At 33.7% G+C, this 22,367-nt stretch overlaps 1 protein-coding gene across 2 annotated transcripts in view; it reads right to left on the bottom strand.

Moving 5' to 3' along the window:
* PIK3CA (phosphatidylinositol-4,5-bisphosphate 3-kinase catalytic subunit alpha) overlaps positions 1–22,367 on the bottom strand; it is a 96,872-nt gene that overhangs the window by 10,210 nt on the left and 64,295 nt on the right. For both annotated transcript variants that reach the window (XM_032174034.2, XM_058427023.1), the window contains exons 7-19: positions 21,154–21,259; positions 20,506–20,658; positions 20,279–20,413; positions 12,144–12,268; positions 11,202–11,283; positions 10,472–10,636; positions 10,152–10,255; positions 9,048–9,219; positions 6,025–6,131; positions 5,388–5,509; positions 4,168–4,246; positions 779–949; positions 95–212 (exon numbers count right to left, since the gene is read on the bottom strand). In XM_032174034.2, coding sequence (XP_032029925.1) covers positions 95–212; positions 779–949; positions 4,168–4,246; positions 5,388–5,509; positions 6,025–6,131; positions 9,048–9,219; positions 10,152–10,255; positions 10,472–10,636; positions 11,202–11,283; positions 12,144–12,268; positions 20,279–20,413; positions 20,506–20,658; positions 21,154–21,259 — 1,639 coding nt within the window. The remainder of the gene's footprint in view (positions 1–94; positions 213–778; positions 950–4,167; positions 4,247–5,387; positions 5,510–6,024; positions 6,132–9,047; positions 9,220–10,151; positions 10,256–10,471; positions 10,637–11,201; positions 11,284–12,143; positions 12,269–20,278; positions 20,414–20,505; positions 20,659–21,153; positions 21,260–22,367) is intronic.

Below are 22,367 nucleotides of genomic sequence, written 5' to 3'. Positions count from 1 at the left end.
ATAAGAAATTATGTTATAGTTTGATATATGCAGATACAAAATGTCTTGAATAAATTAAGAACACCAAAACATTTTAAACAGAGAAAACCATTACTTGTCCATCGTCTTTCACCATGATGTTACTATTGTGACGATCTCCAATTCCCAAAATGAAGGTAGCTACACAATATCCAGCACATGAACGTGTAAACAGGTCAATGGCTGCATCATATCTACAAAGAATAAACACCTCATGAGTAGTATGGAAATATAGAATGATTCAGGCCAACCTGAGAAAAGACAACAGGGTGCAAGTTTCTATTTAAACAATGAAAACAATCACTGACAAGGAATAAGGAAATTATGTCCAAAGATTGTGAGATTGTGAAGTTTTCATGGGTTTCTAAGGAAATTTCCAGATGTTCCCTGACCAAAGCATAATTCTTATCATAGTGAAAAAATACTTAGAATGTCATTAAAATTATTTTTATCTAATCATTCTAACAATGAATTAGAAATAAAATTTTGAATGTGCAATATTCATTTGTTTTAAAAAGAATAAGCAATAACAATACATTTTAGATAATACATAAAATGAATGTTTAAGATTTTACCAAATTAAAAGTAATTATAATCACTTAAATCCATTAGCATCAAATATTTCAAAGGTTGAGCATATTTTTTTCCATAGAAAGTACAATTGTTTTCTCTGGTCTAACTCAAAGGAATACACAAACACTGACAGACTCATCTAACAAAAACTTAGATTAACATAGGAAGAAATAATAATACAACTCACATTTCTCCTTTGTTCTTGTCTTTAAGCCACTGATGTAGTGTGTGGCTGTTGAACTGCAGTGCACCTTTCAAGCCGCCTTTGCACTGAATTTGCATAATAGTGTGAGAATTTCGCACCACCTCAATAAGTCCCACACAGTCACCGATTGAAAGACAACCATAAGGTAACATTCTGAAAGAGGAGTAACACATTTACAATTAAATGAAGGAATTTTAAAATAGCAAATATTTTAATAGGGTAAAACATGAGTATTTTATTAGTAAATTGGTCATGCATGATCTTTACTGCCTTTCTCCAATTTTAATTTTCTTTTTTATGGTGTGATAAACATACTCCTGGAATAATTCTCAAAATTACCTGTCATCATTTATTATAACCTTCAACTGAGAAAGCACTGCATTTTTATCAGAAAAGAATTAAGAAAATTATTGTGGCAATTAAAATTTTACAAACATTTATGATTTTAAAAATATGCATGAATCTAAAGATGTTTAATTGACATCGAAATAAAACTGTAGGGCAGAAGTTCTCAATTTTGGTCTCAGGACTCCTTTACACTTGTAGAAATTACTGAGGACTCCAAAGAGCTTTTAGTTATGTGAATTACATCTACTGATATTAGAAATTGAAATAGGGAAAATAAAAATTTTAAATATTTACTAATTCATTTAAAAGCAACAAACCATGACATGTTAATATAAATAACATATTTGATGAAACAAAATGCATTTAAAAAATTTAGTGAGAATTATGACATTCTTTCACATTTGAAAAAATTTTTAAATGTCTGGCTTCATAGTACCCAGCTGGATTCTCATATATGCTTTTGTATGCAATCTAATGTTATGTTTTAATAAAGTATAAAAAGAAAATCTGGCCTCACAAAGATAGGTAGGTAGAAAAAGAAGGAGTATTATAATAGACTTTTCAGATAATTGTGATATTTTTCTTTGGTACTATTCTAAAACCTGACAAGATAAGTTTCTTAAGTTGCAAAATATAATCTAAAACCATATCAATAAACTTTTCATACTCAGTTACATTAAAATCAATTTGTCTTTCTTGCCTTTTAATGGATCTTTTACCCATACATGATTTTATAGTATCCTGCCTGGTCATTTGTAGATGTTCCAAATGTTGATACCTTTCATTATGCCATACTAAAAACCACAATTGTTAATATTACCAAGAATCTCATCAGAAAGATGTTAAGTTTAGGGACTCTATTAGGTTCAGTGGCAGACACTGAAAATTAGAATTTTCAAAATTCTAATTTTGAACTTCTAATGAAATTTTTGTTACAAGCTTGTATTTTATCATTGGCAACAAATACTGCCACAGTTGTTTTCTTCAAAGGGACAGGCACATATTGTTCATTTTCAAGAAAATGCCTGCCAAATATCCATGTCTGAATAACCATAGCTTGCCTACTAGTTATTTAAGTAAAAATCGTGTTCCATAAAAACAGCAGCTAGTTCAGCTCACAACTCAAATAATCCCACAAATGTTTCCCTTTGATACAACCGTAATACTTGGGATGTGGCACAAATGCTTTTTAGGGTACCTCTCATTTATTCACATAGAAAATTAAATAGGACACGTAGTCAAGGGTGCAGATGTGAGGATTTAAAGAGACAATGAAAAAAAGCACCTAACATTCAGACTGACAGGTAAGTACCCAAAGTTTTTCCTTGCTCTGTTCTTCTCATAAGCTACTCTCCATTCTTTCCACCTTTCCTTTACTTCTTAAATTCTTAATACAGTCTATACTTATTTTCATTTTCTTACTTAATTCCTTGTAGCCTAGCTTCTACACCTACCACTCTAGTGAGTAAACTCTTAAAGCTAATGATGAGTCATCAAATCCAAGTGCTTTTTCACAGACCTTATTCTTTTAACCCCCTTGAAGCCCTTGGCCCTACAAATTGTTTGTCCATCACTTCCTCTAGTACTCCTACTTCTTTTGATGACTTCTCTTCTACAATCTTTTCTTCTACCTGCCCTCGTAAATAGGGGAATGTCTTAACGTTGTACTCCTGCTCATTCTTTCTTATGTTTTTATCACCGTTGAACATGCTCACAGTTTACAGAATTCAATTGTCTTCTAAGTCTTGTTATTAAAAAAAAGAAGCAGGGTTAAAATAAACCTGATTCTGAATTATAGTTTTGCCAGGTATAAATAAAAATGCTGTTATGATTTTACTTAAATAATTTTAATCTAAAGTTAAACTTGAAATAAAATTTTTACTTACATTTACTTAAGTTAAAAATATTCAGAAAAGACTAAAAAACCATTAATATTTCTAATCATCTTAACTTCAGATGCTTTTTTGCAGTCATTAATTTATAATTAAACAATGTAATTAACCAGGGTTACATAGTTACCTCCTTTACTCTTTCTTAGCTCTACAATCTTTTTTACACTCTATTCCTTTGGGGGACATGGTAGTAGTGACATGTGGATCTCTCAAGACACAGGAAATTATACCAAAAAACGAAATTTGATTCATATAACATTAACCGTCTTTGGAAAGCAGGAGGGGTTAAGCAATGTATCAGGAGTTACAAATTTGAAGTTGATGACAATTTTGTGCCTTAGCAGGTCACGTGAAATGTCCACTTTCTTCTTTGCAACAAAAGGGTACAACTATTTGTCACTGATACATTTTTGTATACTAGCTACTCTTAAAATTTATAAGAGGCATACCAATAAGCCCTTGTCTGGTGTTACCTGCAATTCCTACTAAATGTACCCTGTTGTTACATCTAGACTTGACTCTCTATGTCCACTTATAGGCCAAAGTACTTTGGACAGAGTGGGCTTTGCCTAAATGACTATGGATTTGCAAAAAGACAAGTCAGATAAGGAAGAACATTTTAGAAGCAACAATGACTAGGAGAAGATGAAGCATGACAGAAAACTTGGTGATAATACTGATAGTGTGGAAAGTTGGGTAGAAACCAACAGACTGGTAAAAACTCTAAGATTAGCTGGTTGCATAATTTTGCTGCAAAACTGATTCCAATATGAGGATTTATACAGCTTCAGAATTAGAAAATTCCCATTATGAAACTTTCTTTTAAACTCTTCTGAATGAAAACAGGGGTCTTTTGTGTCTCCTTTGTTTTGCTCCTAATGGTGACGTCAACTCCAGAGGCAGTAGCAGAGTGTTTATTAGCTTATTAGCTCTTTTTACTTAGCTGAATATAATTTAGCTATTCTAAGTAAGAGGAGGATATGTCAAAGTACTATAGTGTAATCAACTATTGATAATTACTACTGCATACATTTCTTTTTAGATATATGCCTCTATATGCTTCTATAATTATTAATAGTTCACTTTTTCAGGATAACTTTCAACATACAGGTTGCCTTACTGGTTACCTACCGAAGATCAAGACCTTGATTTTGCCAGATATTTTCCATAATACGAATAATTTGAAGTGTTAGCATATCTTGCCGTAAATCTGAAATTCAAATAATATGTATCACCATTTAATGCCACAGATGCAAATTTGGGGATCACGCCATCACATGGTTTTCAAATGAAAAACAAATACAGCTATATTTACTCTTCAAAAGAAACTACAGGAAAGCAATATTCTGATTTCTTTTCAAAAAATTTATAAATGAGTGTATATGTCCACTCAAAGCGTTTACATAGCTTTATTAATTTACTTATAATTTTTGAGACAGGGTCTTGCTAAGTTGTCCAGGCTTGTCTCAAACTCCTGGGCTCAAGTAATCCTCCAGAGCAGCTGGGATCACAAGCACACACCACTACAAATGGCTCTTAATATTCCGATTCTTAAATCCACTTTTAAAGTCTTTGCATAAACATATTTGAATAACAATGTAGGATAAGTGAGCATACATCTCACAAAAATTTTTAATTAAAGTATTTATAGTAATTATTTTTCTGAATCCTTAAATTTGAACATATGTTTATATTAAAATATTGGGATCAACAGAATTTACTGCTGAAATGTCATTTCCTATTGAAAACCCATCCATGATCCTCCTTCACTCCCCCCATAGCCTTTTTCTCCAAATAAGTATCTTCTTTTATATGGTTCCTAAGCAGACTACACTTTTCCTTTGCACCATGCTTGTAATTTTATTTTAGTAATTATTCATTTAATGTCCCTCTTTTCTCTGTTAGGCTGTAAGCTCCAAGAGGGCAGGGATTCTGTTTTCTTCACTGCTAAAACCCCAGGGCCTACCACATAGAATATTTATGAAATGAATGGATACTCACACAGCTAAGCAAATGATAATTAGAAACTGATTAAAAAAAAAAAACCAAAACAACAACAAAAAATACTTGTCTACACAGGTCCATGGGAGGGGGGTTGGAGGCAGGGAACAGGAAAAAGAAAAAACAAAAAACTGATTTCAGGACTTCTGATCTAAACCTAGTACTTCTTTTCTTTTCATTGATTATACATGCATATTTCAAAGGTCAAGACATCTGATTAATATTACGTATTTTATCACATGTGTCTATTCCTTAAACGGCTTTCAATAGTTTTCATGGTTCATAAATATCCTGTGTATAAAAAGATAGCTAAATTCATGCATCATAAGCTCATTAATACTCTTCCTTACCATCCCCATTTTTAAAGATGATCTCATTGTTCTGAAACAGTAACTCTGACATGATGTCTGGGTTCTCCCAATTCAACCACAGTGGCCTTTTTGCAGAGGACATAATTCGACACTCTTCAAGCCTTTAAAATAGTTAAAAACTTTACTAGGTACCTTTGCTTTATTATTCTTTTACCTTCAAATTTATTTTAAAATATAAATACAATATAGCTTTCTGAAGTGTTACAAAGATTTAAAACTTTCTCCTCAATTTTTATTTAGGAATCCATTTCTAAACAGTATTAAAAAATACTAAAAGTTTTAAAAGTTATATAATTGTATATGAATTTCCAACAAATATATAGATATATATCATTAGTTTTACAGACATTACATTTCTATTTCTTATCCTATGATAACAGAAATTCTAGCCACAGAAGGTTTTAAACTCTATTATTTAAGTAGTAAAACTCATTCTGAATAAAGGCAGTACTAAACTTAGGACAATTTACTACTCTTATTTTGAAGGTAGGAGAATGAGAGAGAGAAGCATAGACTATTGAACATTCTAATTGTAACAGACATTTTGACTTTTCTCAAGATTTTATCCAGAAAAAGTATTTATTTAAATATATCAATGAAACCCCCAAGAAAGTACCTGAGATTTCCTAGTTGATGAGCAGGGTTTAGAGGAGATAGAAAGCCCTGTAGAGCATCCATGAAATCTGGTCGTCTCATTTGCTCAACTAAAAACTTCATCTGTACCTGATTAAAAAAAAGGATAGTCACAGTAAGAAACTGACTTAATAAAAGATAAAACTAACTGCTAATCTCTTTTACACATGAGAACCTCAGTACTGTACAGTCTCTGAATCTACATCCTAGACTGGCTGCCTTCTAATTAAGGGGGTTTCTACAACACAGAGCAGCAACATTCAGACAGAAGCAAGACTGGCAGCACTGTGTACCCCTTCCTGTAAGAAAATGAAATCTGCTTGGTGATAGTGGCAATGCTCTTGGCTGTAGAGCAGGGCTAGTCAACCGGCAGGTCAGCTGCCAGTTTTTGTAAATCAAGTTGTATTAGAATATAGCTACACCCATTCATTACATATTGGCTGCTTTTATGCGAATAGCAGAGTTGAATAGTTAAGACAGAGACCACATGGGCCTGCAAAGTCTAAAACAGTTACTATCTGGCCCTTTAAGAAAATTTGCTGATCTGTGTTCTAGAGGAAAAACTAAGGAGACCATGTTATATTAGCTTAATAACCTTACTTTTAGGCTTTTAAGAAAACACAGCATTTATACTCTCTTTGTTGGGTAAAAGTGGTCTAGTGAGGCTAAAAGAAATTGTTGGGAAAAGGACTTGTAAAAACATTTGTTACATGGAGTCTCATACTATATTCAGGTTTTAGTATGTGGCTACAAAACAATATCCCTTTTTAATCAATTGGAATCAGAGCCCAGACTGCTGAGTTATCATGCAAATAGCTGGGATTTTATTTTAGGAAACCTTCAACTATTGAAAATATAAAATGTGAGTAGGGGGAAAAAGTGGTTAGGATCTAGGAATTAATAATAAATTAATTTTTATGCTGGAATTTAAATAAAGTGTTTTTTTCTTCTTGTTATATATAAATGAATAGTTAGAAAATCTGGTCATCACTGACTAGATAGCTCTTGTTCATGTAAAGGCATTTCTATCACTGACAACTCTAATGTTAGCACAATGCTTCATGTATTTTATCACTCATTGTTACGACAAAACACAAAGCCACTCAAAGTAACCGCTTGTTTCTGTGACTGCAATCTTAGTTCCCTATCAAAATCTCATTTAAGCCAATAATGATCTGAGTAACGAATTTCATGTTCCTAATTAATCCACTGTATCATAACCAATTTGTGATATAAAAACCCCAGCTTAGAAGAAATGCCTATACAGATGGTCTCCAACTTACACTGGTTTTGACTTACGATTTTTCAACTTTGTGATGGTGTGAAAGCAACATGTGTTCAGAAATTATACGTCAAATTTTGAACTTTTATCTCTTTCTACATGCATTCAGTAGAACCTATATGTCAAATTTTAAACTTTTATCTCTTCCTGGGCTAGTGATATGCAACACAGTATTTTCTTGAAATGCTGGGTAGCAGCAGTGAGCCGCAGCTCCCAGTCAGCCATGCAGTCACGAGGGTAAACGACCAATACTCTACAGTGTACTGTGTGGCCAGCATTTTTTGGATACTGTGTTTTGTGTTTTCGCATCCCATCACATCTACAAAATGCCCATTTTTGCCTGTAAGATATTTTCAACTTATGATGTGTTTATCAGGATATAACCCTATTATAAGTTGAGGAACATCTGTATTTACAAATGTATCTAAAATTTAGTTTCTTTTTTCTCAGCTCAGTTACGATATATAAATACAATAAATTTTGTTCTTCCAGGGCAATCTAGTCCCTTCTTGCCCATAAATTCCAGTATCAGAAAGAGTACAATTATTTCCTAACATCCTATATTTGAATTTATATATCACACTTCAATAAAATCAACTCACACTGTATGACATTTACATTAATACAATAACTTTCTTTTAAATTTTTCTTTCCTTCAAGTACTTGTAATGAAGATGTTGGAAAAATTCATTCAGTACTGCTAACTTACATTCTCTGTCCTTTGGGGACTCACTAATATACGATTTTTTTTTTTTTTTTTCATTTTACTAGAGGTGAGGAATGAGCTTCCTTTTAAGTGTAAGAGGTGGTGAATTTAGGGTGTGGTGGATTGGACTGAATAAAGAATAGGGTGTAGGAAAAGGTCATAAAAAAGTTTACATTGGGCTAGGCACAGTGGCTCATGCCTGTAATTCCAGCACTTTGGGAGGCTGAGGTGGGCAAACTGCTTGAGCCCAAGAATTGGAGACCAGCCTAGGCAACAAGGTGAAACACTGTCTCTACTAAAAATACAAAAATTAGCTGGGAGTGGTGGCATGCTCCTATAGTCCTAGCTACTCAGGAGGCTGAGGTGGGAGGATGGCTTGAACCCAGGAGGTCAAGGCTGCAGTGAGCCGAAATTGCACCACTGCATTCCAGGCTGGGCAAAAGAGCCAGACCCTGTCTCAAAAAAAAAAAAAAAAAAGTTTGCATTGTATTTCCTACTCTTAGTTATACTAAGCTAGAGAGCAGATGACTAGAGTGTGTGATATATTTACTGAGTGACTCGAAATCCATTTTAAACTTGGAAATGTAAAAACTAACTTCTTTCCACTCATTTTCAGGGTCATTACTAAGAGACAATAAATAACAGAATAAGGAAATAACCACTGTAAATACTTAGGGAACTGAATAAGAGAAAGGAAGGGAAAGTAAAGGGATCTAACATTTATTGGGCACCTTCTATGTTCCAAGGATTGTGATAGGTTTTTTGCATATCTCATGTAATTTAATTCTCACAATGGCCTTACGAAGCAGGTATTATTCCCATTTTACAGACAAAGAAAATGAGTCTTGAGAGCCTGCATAACATGTCTAACACTACACAGCTGAGAGGCAGTGGAACTTGGTTCCAAATCCTAATCTGCTTGATTCCAAGGACCATGATCTGTATATACACTGGGCTTCTAAACAACTCTGCCCCACTGCAGTGAATAGAGTCTCAAACACAAACTAGAGTCACACACCTTTTGTGTTTCATCCTTCTTCTCCTGTTTGAGAATGTCAGTTAAGTTAATGAGCTTCTCCATTGCCTCGACTTGTCTATTCAGGTGCTTCAAATACATCCCACATGCACGACAATAGGACTCCAAAAGCAGGCCAAACCTCTGGCTAACTGTTTTATTGTGCATCTCAGATCTAAAAGAATCGTGCAAAATTAAAAAAATATATATATAGTCTTAAATGAGTATACAAATAATCTTTGCTACACAATTTAAACACTCATTTTTGAAATCCAATAAATGTTATAATCATACTAATAATAAAATTATTCAAAACCTATAATTTAGAAGCAAAACCATCATGAGTTTCAGGTAGTTCCTGAATGTGATTAAATAAACATCTAGTTTTTAGGTTTATTTCAACTAGTTTTCATTGACTAATCTCAGTACAAGATATAAAAACATGAAGAAAGGAAATTTAGCGCAAAAATAATCAAATGAAGAGGGAGGGAACAAAGCGCTCAGTGAATGCTATTTAACTCTTCTGACACACGCCTCCACTTCTTGTTTTCAACTTAACTTCTGGGTTCCATTTTTAAAATTTAACACTTAAAATATCATAATAGATATAAATCTGTTTCTAAATTTATGAAAAATTATATGGTTTATGACCTGTAACTTTTGAGTACTAGATATATCACATTCTACAAAACATTTTTTATTCTTAATTAGCTTGTTTTTCAGTAAGAACCATGGGAGTTTGACATTATTGTTCTGAATTTCAAGGTAAAACATTTTTTTCTTTTTTGGGGGGTATTTTAATCCATACACACAGTGAAACCTACAGCAATATTCATCTGGACCCAGAAAATTTTACTTAAGTAGAACAAAAATCTTTAAAAATATTTCAGCTCTCATTCATAACTAAAATTTAGTTTTGAATTTATTACTTTTTAAATTTCAAAAAGCAAAAGTTGAGAAGCTCATCACTGGTACAAAATACTTTTAGTATGGAAAACTCTTCCCCAAACATAAACAAAAGTATATAAGTAATATATATTTATAAATCTATTAAGAAAGCAAGTAATATGTACCTTAAGAATTTAATGGGAAAATAATTAGACTTACTTTAAATGCCAAAAGAAAAAGTGCCCAATCCTTTGATTAGTCAATGCTTTCTTCAGTAAAAATCTCACAAGCAAGTTATCCAAATATTGTTCATATTTTAGGACCTAGGTGATTCAAAAAAAACAAATCAGGGTCAGTTTCTGCGTGGCCGATCTAAAGAAAATTTTTTCAGAAAGAAAGTGGATATTACTGGTAATAATTTTTTTTTTTTTAAAGCACAAAACTAGTTAGCGCAGTAGGTTTTTTAAAAGGAAGTTGTATGGATCTAGAATAAATTATTATTGTAATTAAACATTATTTACTATTTTACATGATTTTACCTGTACTAGCTGAATTAAATACTGAGAAAGTTTGTCATCTGTTAAGTATTTTTCCAAGCACCGAACAGCAAAACCTCGAACCATAGGATCTGGGTAATTACAGTCCAGAAGTTCCATAGCCTGTTCAGGTTTGATTGGAGGCCAATCTTTTACCAAGCAATACATCTGTGTATGAGAAAGACAATAAATCATATTTAAAGGGGAAAGATAGTTGTGAATAAGCCATCTAAAACACTGCCTTGACTTCTGATTTTAAAATTAGTTTAGATAAATAATCTCCTTAGAATTTACAGTTCGGCCGGGCGCGGTGGCTCACGCTTGTAATCCCAGCACTTTGGGAGGCCGAGGCGGGCGGATCACGAGGTCAGGAGATCGAGACCACGGTGAAACCCTGTCTCTACTAAAAATACAAAAAAATTAGCCGGGCGTAGTGGCGGGCGCCTGTAGTCCCAGCTACTCGGGGAGGCTGAGGCAGGAGAATGGCGTGAACCCGGGAGGCGGAGCTTGCAGTGAGCCAAGATTGCCCCGTCTAAAAAAAAAAAAAAAAAAAAAAGAATTTACAGTTCTAATTAGTTTTATCTGTGGAAATAATGTTAAGGGTATTTTTTCTACATTATATTACTATTATTAGCCTATTTCATTTATTTACGCAGACTTTCTGAGAGAAAACAATTTAAGTGACATACCAATTTGTGCAACAGTTATCTAGTAATCTCAAACATACATTTACCTGGGCTACTTCATCTCTAGAATTCCATTTAACAGACAGAAGCAATTTGGGTAGAATTTCGGGGATAGTTACACAATAGTGTCTGTGTGGGAGAAACAAAATAAAAATAAACATTCTTGCATGCTATTCGAAAGGTTTACATGTCTAACTTCTCCATATGCAATCTTTAAGCAGTCCCAAACTTCTTACATTACTAGCCTTTTTAAAATTCAAAAGACATCAGTGTTTAACACTATAGTTGGAAATATATTTACATATATACTTAGGCACAGTTATAATGGCAAAGAACACAAAAGGAAAATGCAAATGGATTATAAGTACTTAAATTTAGTTAACAGTTAAGAAAAATTATGAATATACGTTATACCACTCTTCATATAGCTCATATTTTTCACCTACTTACGCAACATGAATGAGTCATAGAGTCACCACTTCTACTGTGGTTACTGGACAAAATTTATGTCTTAATGGACTTTCTGCAGAAATGCACTGCAACTGGTTTATTTAAATATACCAGTATCATCAACAGCAGGGTAATTTCTTCATAAATGAAAATAAGGCATTATACTATTTGAAGAAACGTAAGAAAAAAGAAAAATGAAAGGGAACTCCTAAAAATTATAATATCAAGACCAACTAAATCACATCTAAATTGACCTAAAACTACTAGAATATTTTAAACAATCCTAAAGGAAGTCATATCAGGAATTCAGAGTAAGAAAAAGCATTTAATGTGCCAACTACCAATGTAGTATGATTTTCTACAAATACCAATTTACAGCCATTGTTTTTAAAAAGCCAATGTTTATAGTTTAAAAATCATGTAAATTCTGCTTTATTTATTCTAATAGGTATGGTAAAAATATGCCAAGATCAGCCAAACTCAGTTATTTTTTCTGCAATAAAGAAAAAGAAACAGAGAATCTCCATTTTAGCACTTACCTGTGGCTCCATAGAAAATCTTTCTCCTGCTCAGTGATTTCAGAGAGAGGATCTCGTGTAGAAATTGCTTTGAGCTGTTCTTTGTCATTTTCCCTTAATTCATTGTCTCTAGCTAGTCTGTTACTCTGTAAAATAAAATAATATCTTATATAGCTTTCTTTGTCATATTTTTCCCCTTTGGATTCACAGATGATTTACAAAAAAAGCAAATAAATTTTCATAAACTTTACACTGCTAATTGACTATTGTAAAATAATTTATTCTCATTGCAAGACTTTACTTTCAGAGACAGGAAAGAACCAATCTAAGACATAATATTTGTGGAACAAATCCAGTAATTTATTTGGTTAATATTACACCAATCACAGAAGAGTAACTGCTGAAGTTAGCCAACAACAAGACCAGATTAGGATACTAGAGGATGGTAGTGAACAATTTACTTTTCCTCCTGATGAGCATCTTGTTAACTTATCTGTGAATGTTTTTGATATAAGAGAATAAGAAACACTAAAATAATAAAAATGTAAACTCTTTCATGTTCTTTGCCTGAACAGATCCTTATGATCACTGCAAGGCTTTCAAATTTAAAAAGTAAAAATCAGTAAGAAAAAAAGAATGAAGAAACACCCCCATTTAAACACTGTATCCTGAATATTAGAAAACTAAAAATAATTTTTTTCATATAATTCCAAGCAATGTATATTCCCTGCAAATATAGATATATTTACTGTGTAATGAATAATGAGTACCTATAATGTATTATGCAAAACAAATATAAACCCCTTAGGATGGGTTACGTATATTTCTAAATGGCTAAAAATGAAAGCAGACATCCATGCCACTTGGTTTGTATGTGTTTATATGCTGTTAACTTATTCAGCAGCATGAAGAAATATGACTGGCACATATTTGTTCAACAAGTATTTATTAAATATGTACTATGTACCTTGTTTTGTTCTTGCTGTTGAGGATTGAGTATGTATTATCTCTTTCCTGGACTATTGTAATAACCTGTATTGTTTTACAATATTCTTTTCATCTTTTATTATATGCACCAAAATTTTCTTTTTTAAATTTCTTTTTTAAATTTTCTTTTTTAAATCTCTTTCCTGGACTATTGTAATAACCTGTATTGTTTTACAATATTCTTTTCATCTTTTATTATATGCACTGGCACATATTTGTTCAACAAGTATTTATTAAATATGTACTATGTACCTTGTTTTGTTCTTGCTGTTGAGGATTGAGTATGTATTATCTCTTTCCTGGACTATTGTAATAACCTGTATTGTTTTACAATATTCTTTTCATCTTTTATTATATGCACCAAAATTTTAAAGCAGATTTAGAGATTACAAAATAGTAAAAGACCCTGCACTAACAGAGCCTCTGTTATAGTGGGAAATCAAATAAATAAAAATATTGGAAAATTGATATGTACTCTGGATGATGTAACAGAGAATGACTGAGAACATAGTATTTGTGATTCAAGTAACAAGAAGGAACCTTTATCCACACTAAGATTAGGGAAAGATTATTGCAGATGGAGAAAACACTGCAAGCCTTCCTCCCACTCCGGAAATAACTAGTTTGGTGTGAAGGAAGAAAGCCAGTGAGCCTGATGGGCAATAGACAAGGGAAAGAAGAAATGTAAGCTGAATTCAGACCACGTAAAATTTGCAGGCCAGGGTATAAAGTTGGGATTTTATTTTTATTGATAGCTATTTAAAGAATGAATACCATCATTTGATTTGTATTCCATAAAGGTTATTATGGCTTCTCTGTGGAAGGAGGGAGAGGTTATTACAATAGTCCAGGAAAGAGATAATACATACTCAATCCTCAATTTACCAGGAAAAGAAGTTGCTACTGTTTATTTACTTATTTTATTTGTTTACATTTTAAATGTAAAATAACTTACAGAAGAATAAAGTGATGGGGAAAACAATTTTATTAGACATTTTAATAAGAATTTAAATATTATAAAACCGAATTCTTATCTACATTTTCCTGGTTTTCAAGATAAATATATCATTGTCAAACTAGAAACTACATTGTCAAAATGCAGTATTTTTGAAAACTCTGACGGCTCATAACTGTTGAAGGAAAGGCCATCTTTTTTCCTCTGTAATTGTAAAACATTTCTACTCTATCAATGCCAATCAGAATGACCAACCCAAGGAGTTATTTTATTTCTACATCATCTTTTTCCTTCTAGTCACATTTGTATACACAGCTACCATCGGCATTTGTCCATTTAAAAAGTGTATCAGGTAAATTTTTAAAGCAGATTTAGAGATTCAAGAAAATTTAAAAAAGAAAAATTTGGTGCATATAATAAAAGATGAAAAGAATATTGTAAAACATCAGGCTGTTCAGGTTCTTGTCACAAAATACTGTGTGATGAAGTCATTCTGGTAGAATGACTAACTGAATGTGAATACAAATTTCCTTTTTGTCTTTAGAAATACTATCAAATTTCCTTTTTGTTGTTAGAAATATATTCTTTACTCATCATTATCTTGAGTTTGAGAAGACTTAAGATAACTGAGAGACAGTTTAGGTATTGTCATCTGACATTTCATTTATATAATCAACTTCACTATGATTAGAGTTTAGAGTAGTGGTTCTCAACTAGGGTGATTTTGCGTCCCCTTGACCTCCCAGGAACCTTGGCTGATGTCTGGAGACATTTTTGATGGCCATAACTTAGCAGGATGGCACTACGGGCCTGCAGTAGGGTAGAGGACAGGGATGCTAAACATCCTGGATTGCACACACAGGATGGCTCCTACAACAAAGAATTATTTGGCGCAAAATGTCAACAGTGCTGAGGTTGGGAAACTCTGCTCTAGGCTGCTACTATCTATCTGCATTCATATTATGATTTGTCTAATGCTTGTGAAATATCTTCCTTGGTCAGTTTTCATCTGTCATCATTCTGGGTGAAAAGTGAAAAATTCTGAATTCTTAAGTGTCCAATGAAAGCCTGAAAGAAAGCAACCAACCAAACAAAAAAATTATAAAGACAGTGTCTGCAGACTTCTTCTATACTTCTGGAAAGATGATGCAAGACACTGGGCAATGCAATAAGAAAACTGAAGGATGATGTAACGTGATGATTTACTTCACTATTTTATTATCCTTCTAGGCTATTCTATCCTTCTTTTATATTTTCATATTATTTTAGTCTTTTTTAGCATAGTTGGAAATAATCAATATGGATAAAATAATTTCCAGGATGATGAAATAGTAAAATATTTAAGATACAGAAAAACTAAGATCCCATGTCGTATCTTAGATTTACAAAAGTTTCCAATAGATATAAATTATAACTGAAAAATAGAAGTTTTATTCTACTATGAAATAAGCAAATTTTTCTTTGGAATAAAAGTTCTTTTAAGAAAGAATACAGTCATCAAATATCAATCCTTACAAAGAGAACTGCTCAAAAAAGAGACTTGTATCTTTTAAATGCAGAAAAATATATATGCAGAAAAGATAATTCGTTTTCCAAAAAGTAGTGGTGAACACCTTACTGAGAACACAGCTATGAATCAATAAATTTCCTAAGTGCAATATACCAGGCTGCCTCTTGGTGCTGCTGTTACTGTTAATGGGATAGGCATGTTTTGGACTTCTTGGCCCAAAATTCATTGGCTGGTTTATCTATAGCCAACAAGGCCAAAGAAAAAGTAATACCTTTGGAAACACCAATGAACACAAACATCTTCTCTTGGCATTGACACCTTTGCCCTTGAGAAATCAGGGAGAGTTAATGGTTCTTGAACCTAGTCATACTGTGGTTCGAAAGCTATGGCCAAGATTAGAGAACTAGATCAATATTTAAATTCCATCTTATATACACTCTTTCCTGGGGAACCTGGGTTAATGTGGTGAAGATCTGCTATTTTCCCTGCTTCTAAGCTCAACTAACAATATATTTATGCAGGCGTACCCTGTATTATTGTGCTTTGCTTTATCATACCTCACAGATACTGCATTTCCAACAAACTGAAGGTTTGTGGTGGTATCCCTACGTAAAGGAAGTCTCCTGGCACTATTTTTCCAAATTCATGTGCTCATTTTTTGTCTCTGTGTCACATTTTGGTAATTCTTATAATATTTCAAACTTTTCATTATTATTATACATTATGATGATCTGTGATCAAAGATCAGTGATCTTTGATGTTACTCTGATGCAGTTGGGGGTGCCATGAGCCAATTAAGATGGTGAACTTATTTGATAAGTGTTGTATGTTCCAACTTCTTCACCAACCAACCTTTGCTCATCTTTCTCCCTCCTCTCAGGACTCCCTATTCCCTGAGACAAAACAATATTGAAATTAGGTCAATTAATAACCCTACAATGGCCTCTAAGTGTTCAAGTGACAGGAAGAGTGCCACGTCTCTTGCTTCACATCAAAAGCTAGAAATGATTAAGTTTAATGAGAAATGCATGTCAAAAGCCATACAGGCCAAAGGCTAGGCCTCTGGTGCCAAACAGCCAAGTTGTGAATGCAAAGGAAAAGTTCCTGAAGAAAACTAAAAGTGCTACTTCAGTGAATGAAGTATAAGAAAACAAAACAGCGTTAATGCTGAAATGGAGAAAGTTTTAGTGGTCTAGATAGAAGATAAAACCAGCCATAACTTTCCCTTAAGTCAAAGCCTAATCCAGAGCAAGGCCATAACTCTTTTCAATTCTATGAATATTGAGAGAGACGAAGACGCTTCAGAGGAAAAGTCTGAAGCTAGCCGAGGTTGGTTTAAGAGGTTTAACAAAGAAACTGTGAAGCAGCAAGTGCTGATGGAGAAGCTGCTGCAAGTTATCCAGAAGATCTAGCCAAGATAACTGATGAAGGTGGCTACACTAAGCAACAGATTTTCAATGTAAACAAAACAGTCTTATAATGGAAGAAGATGCCATCCAGGACTTTCACAGCTAGAGAAGAGAAGTTAATGCCTGGCTTCAAAGCTTCGGGCTGACCCTCTTGTTAGGGGCTAATGCAGCTGGTTAACTGTAATGTCAGGTTTTGAGAGGACTGACTCCAAATCTGAAAGAAGTTCTGTTGTGGGCAAAATGCTATCAAATAGCATCACATGCTGCAGATAAGTCTTTCACAAAAGGAAGGGTCAATCAATGTGGCAAACTTCATTGTCATCTTAAACTGCTGTAGCCATGCTAACATTACTTCAGCAACCACCAGCTTGATAAGTCAGCAGCCATCAACATTGAGGCAAGACCCTCCACCAGCAAAAAGATCACAACTTGCTGAAGGCTTGGATGATCATCAGCATTTTTTAGCAATATTTTCAAAGTATGTACATGGTTGTGTTAGACATAAGGCTATCACACACTTTACAGATGACAGACTATTACACACTTTACAGATGACAGTATAATGTGAACAGAGCTTTTATATGCACTGGGAAACCAAAACATTTGTGACTGTATTGTGATTTTTGCTTTAGTACAGTGGTCCAGAATCAAACTCACAATACCTCAGAGGTATAGCTGTACTTCAGTCTCAACTTCAAGGTTACTATCTCAGAGAGGTCTTTCCTGAACCCAATATATATATATATATTTGCCTTTTCCCCACAAATCCTCAGTTAGTTATTCTTAGCTCACTATTGTTTTTTCCTTCCTGGCACTTAATGTGATTTATACAGCTGACCCTTGGACAATATGGGGATAGGGCACTAATCTCCTGTACAATTGAAAATCCATGTATAAATTTTGACTCCCCAAAAACTTAACTACAAATGCCTACTGTAGACTGGAAGTCTTAACAGAAATATAAAGTTGATTCACACTTATTTGGTATATGTACTATACACTATATTCTTACAATAGAGTAGGACAGTGAAAATAAAATATTAAGAAAATCACAAGGAAGAGAAAATTCATTTATAGTACTGTACTGTATTTATTGATACTGTACATTTATTTTGTCTTTTGGCCGGGCATGATGGCTCACACCTGTAATCCTAGCACTTTGGGAGGTAAGGGAGGGAGGATCACTTGAGCTTAAGAGTTCGAGACCAGCCCAGGCAACACAGTGAGACCCCTATCTCTCTCTCTCTGGTTTTTTGTTTTTTGAGACAGAGTCTCACTCTGTTGCCCAGGCTGGAGTGCAGTGGCGCAATCTCAGCTCACTGCAACCTCCGTCTCCCAGGTTCAAGCAATTCTCCTGCCTCAGCCTCCTGAGTAGCTAACAGGCATGTGCCACAACGCCTGGCTAATTTTCATATTTTTAGTAGAGACGGGTTTCACCATACTGGCCAGGCTGGTCTTGAACTCCTGACTTCATGATCCACCCGCCTCGGCCTCCCAAAATGCTACGATTACAGGCGTGAGCCACCTACCCCATCTCTTATTAAAAAAAAGTCTGGCCAGGTGTGGTGGCTCACGGCTGTAATCCCAGCACTTTGGGAGGCCAAGGTGTGCGGATCACGTGAGGTCAGGAGTTCAAGACCAGCCTGACCAACATGGAGACACCCCATCTCTACTAAAAATACAAAAATTAGCCGGGCATGGTGGTGCATGCCTGTAATCCCAGCTACTCGGAAGGCTGAGGCAGGAGAATTGCTTGAACCCAGGAGGCAGAAGTTGCAGTGAGCCAAGATCGCGCCATTGCACTCTAGCCTGAGCAACAAGAGCAAAACTCTTGTCTCAAAAAAACAAAAACAAACAAACAAAAGTTTATGTTGTCTGTTTATAAGATTAGTTGTCTGTCTGAAATAAGGGCAACTGCAGCTGCAGACCTCAATATATGGTACACATCAAGCAATTCAACTTTTGCTTGTAATGTCATGACTTTTCTCTGCTTCTTGAGAATACCTCCAGCATCACTAGAGGCACTCCTTACAGGCCTCATAGTGTTATTCAGGGTTTACGGTATTGCACTAAACATGATGAAAAATATGCAAGAATTGTGAGAGTTCACTTTTTACTGCAATAAACAATTTACTGAAGTGATGAAGTGCTCATGTAGAGATGATCAGCATTACATAGTGTTTTGTTTTGTTTTGTTTTTTGAGACGGTGTCTTGCTCTGTCACCCAGGCTGGAGTGCAATGGCGTGATCTCGGCTCACTGCAACCTCTGCCTCCCGGGTTCAAGCAATTCTCCTAACTTAGCCTCTTGAGTAGCTGGGATTACAGGCACATGCCACCACACACAACTTTTTATATTTTTAGTAGAGACAGGATTTCACCATGTTGGCCAGGCTGGTTTTGAACTCTGACCTCAGGTGATTCACCCACTTCAGCCTCCCAAAGTGCTGGGATTACAGGCGTGAGCCACTGCGCCCAGGCTACACAGCATTTTAAGTGGATATATGCAATGCTTGAGCTTACTACAATAGCAACAGGAGGTAGCTATGAAATCATTACAGTAGTACAGTATGTACTACAGTTAATTTTATGCAGATACAATTTAATACTGCATCTTTATATATGTTCGCATTTCTTTTGACTATGAGTGGTACCATGATGGTCTGTATTTGTGTGTGTATGTTTTGATAAATTTTAACTTTTTATAATAGATTTGTGTATATTTTATGGTCGTAAATGATAAAATAGACCTGTATCTATATATATTTTATGGATTCATGACATACCTAACTTCAATTTTTTTGATACTTCTAGGCTATGTAGTTTGTCTCCAAGTTTTTTTCAAATTGTCACAAATCTCCAAAAAATTTTCCAATATATTTATTGAAAAAAATCCACATATAAGTAGACCAGTGTAGTATCCATGTTGTTCAAGGGTCAACTGTAATCTTATATTTCTGCTTTTATCTGCTTAATGTCTATTTTCACAATTAGAGGGCATACTCAGTGAAGGTCTGTTTAGTTCATGACTTTATTACCTAGTGCCTTTCCCAGTGCTTTACACATAGTCGGCATTCAATAAATATTTGTTAAATGAATGAAGGCAAGCTAGGGCTTTAAAAAAGCAGAGGTGCAGTAAAAATATTAGCATATAGAGAACTTAATTCTATTGCAATATTGCCTAGAGCTCATAGTATCTATGCCAGTAAAATATATGGATCCTTTCCCATAGAGAAATTATCTACCTAAATCCACAGATTATGACTGATACTTAATAAACTCAGTGATTTGCCTTACCAGTCCTGCGTGGGAATAGCTAAATCCTGCTTCTCGGGATACAGACCAATTGGCATGCTCTTCAATCACTGACATATCTGGGAACTTTACCACACTGCTGAACCAGTCAAACTCCAACTCTAAGCATGGAGTTTCCTAAGAGATGGAAGAAAAGCTATTATATATACATAAGAGAGAAGGTTTGACTGCCATAAAAAATATCTAATTTATGACAATAAAAACCTTACTTTATTTGGATTTGATCCAGTAACACCAATAGGGTTCAGCAAATCTTCTAATCCATGAGGTACTGGCCAAAGATTCAAAGCCATTTTTCCAGATACTAGAGTGTCTGTGTAATCAAACAAGTTTATATTTCCCCATGCCAATGGACAGTGTTCCTTAAAAAACAAAGAAAAATATTCACTAGTCTAAATTATAAAACACATTTCAAAACACTCTTCTTCCGCAGAAAGGAAAATTCAACAATCATCTCTATAATAATGGGAATATAATATCTAAAAAAAAAAAAACATTGATTTTTCAAAGTTTAAGCCATTCTTTCCTTTTTCCCCATTTGAAATTACATGTATTTTAATTATAAATAGAAAATATGAACCAAAGCAAGCATGAGGTATTTGCATGCAACGCCTGTTATATAGTCACTTTGCATTTTTAAAAATGGTATCAATAAGAACTCAAAACATATTCATCATAAATTCCTGAAGCTCTCCCAAGGTATTCTTCTATGATACATTTATTAAAAATTTAAAAATAGGTTTGATTTATTATTTTCTTAAATATAAAATAACATCCATTTTGTGAAAAAATTCAATCAGCGGTACAATCAGGAGTTTTTAAAGGTAAACATAATTGTTCCTTCTGAAATACTTTACCTCTTTAGCACCCTTTCGGCCTTTAACAGAACAAATGGAAAGGCAAAGTCGAGCAGCACGAGGAAGATCAGGAATGTATATATCATAATTCAGCCATTCATTCCACCTATGTAAAATTTTAAAGAAAAAATAATATATCAAAAAAAGTCTTCATCAAAGTATATAAATGACTCCTACAAATCACCAAGAAAAAGATCAACCAAACGAAAAACAGGCAAGAGATTGACTGGAAAAGGTACTTTATAAGATCATATTCAAATAGTTAATAAACATGAAAAGGGAGTCATTATTAGTCATACAGAAAATGAAAATTAAAATCTCATGGAGATATCACTATACATAAGAATGGCTAAACTATAAAGACTGATGATGTCAAGGGGTGGTAAGGTTATGCAGTAATAGGAAATCTCATACACTAAGAGTATTGGGGTATAATTTGTTATAACCAATTTGGAAAGCATAATCTAATAAAAGTGGGCACATGTATTCCCTGTGACCCAGCTCCAATTGTAGGAATAAAACCACAGAAATGTGTGCATTTGTTAAAAGCAGAAGACATGGGTATTTACTTTGTGACTGAACTATACAATTATGATTTGTATACTTTTATGCATGTGTGCTACATACGTCACTAAAAAACTAATTTATACTTATATATTTATATTATATATTATAAATAATAAATATATATTATTTCTCTATATTTATATATATAATTTTGCTCATAAAAGTCAAACAGAAAAGGAAAACTAAACAAGGTAAAATGAGATTTCCTATTATGATTATATTTGGTTACTTTTATACATAATACAGTTTTATCCAAAGGAATCCACTAAATAAATCAGTAGGTAAATAAAATGGTGGATACATAAAGTATTTGAATTGAAGAATAATTATTTTATAAAAGGTAATAAAACTTCACATTCATAGGGAAGAATAAAACACTGCTACAAAAAGTGAACAAGATAAAAAATTATTTGAATTTTAATGATAAATTCCCTCAATTTACTGGGTGCTACATGTGAAATTATGTCTGTCTTTGGTGAGCATATTTGTAAAGAACCACATACAATAAACAGTTTTGTATTTTTAAAAAACAGTATAACAATGGATAGAGTATGGGCTCGGAAATCAGACTGGAGTAGAATCTTATTTCCCCTTTTTCACTAAGTGTGTGACCCTTGCTTTGTCTTTTGCCTCCTCTATGAAATGGG

The sequence above is a fragment of the Hylobates moloch genome, unplaced genomic scaffold, assembly GCF_009828535.3.
Source record: "Hylobates moloch isolate HMO894 unplaced genomic scaffold, HMol_V3 SCAFFOLD_13, whole genome shotgun sequence".
In the NCBI taxonomy this organism is placed as follows: Eukaryota; Metazoa; Chordata; class Mammalia; order Primates; family Hylobatidae; genus Hylobates; species Hylobates moloch.
Note: the sequence above shows the minus strand (reverse complement) of the source record. Positions and strands in the feature narration are given on the sequence as shown.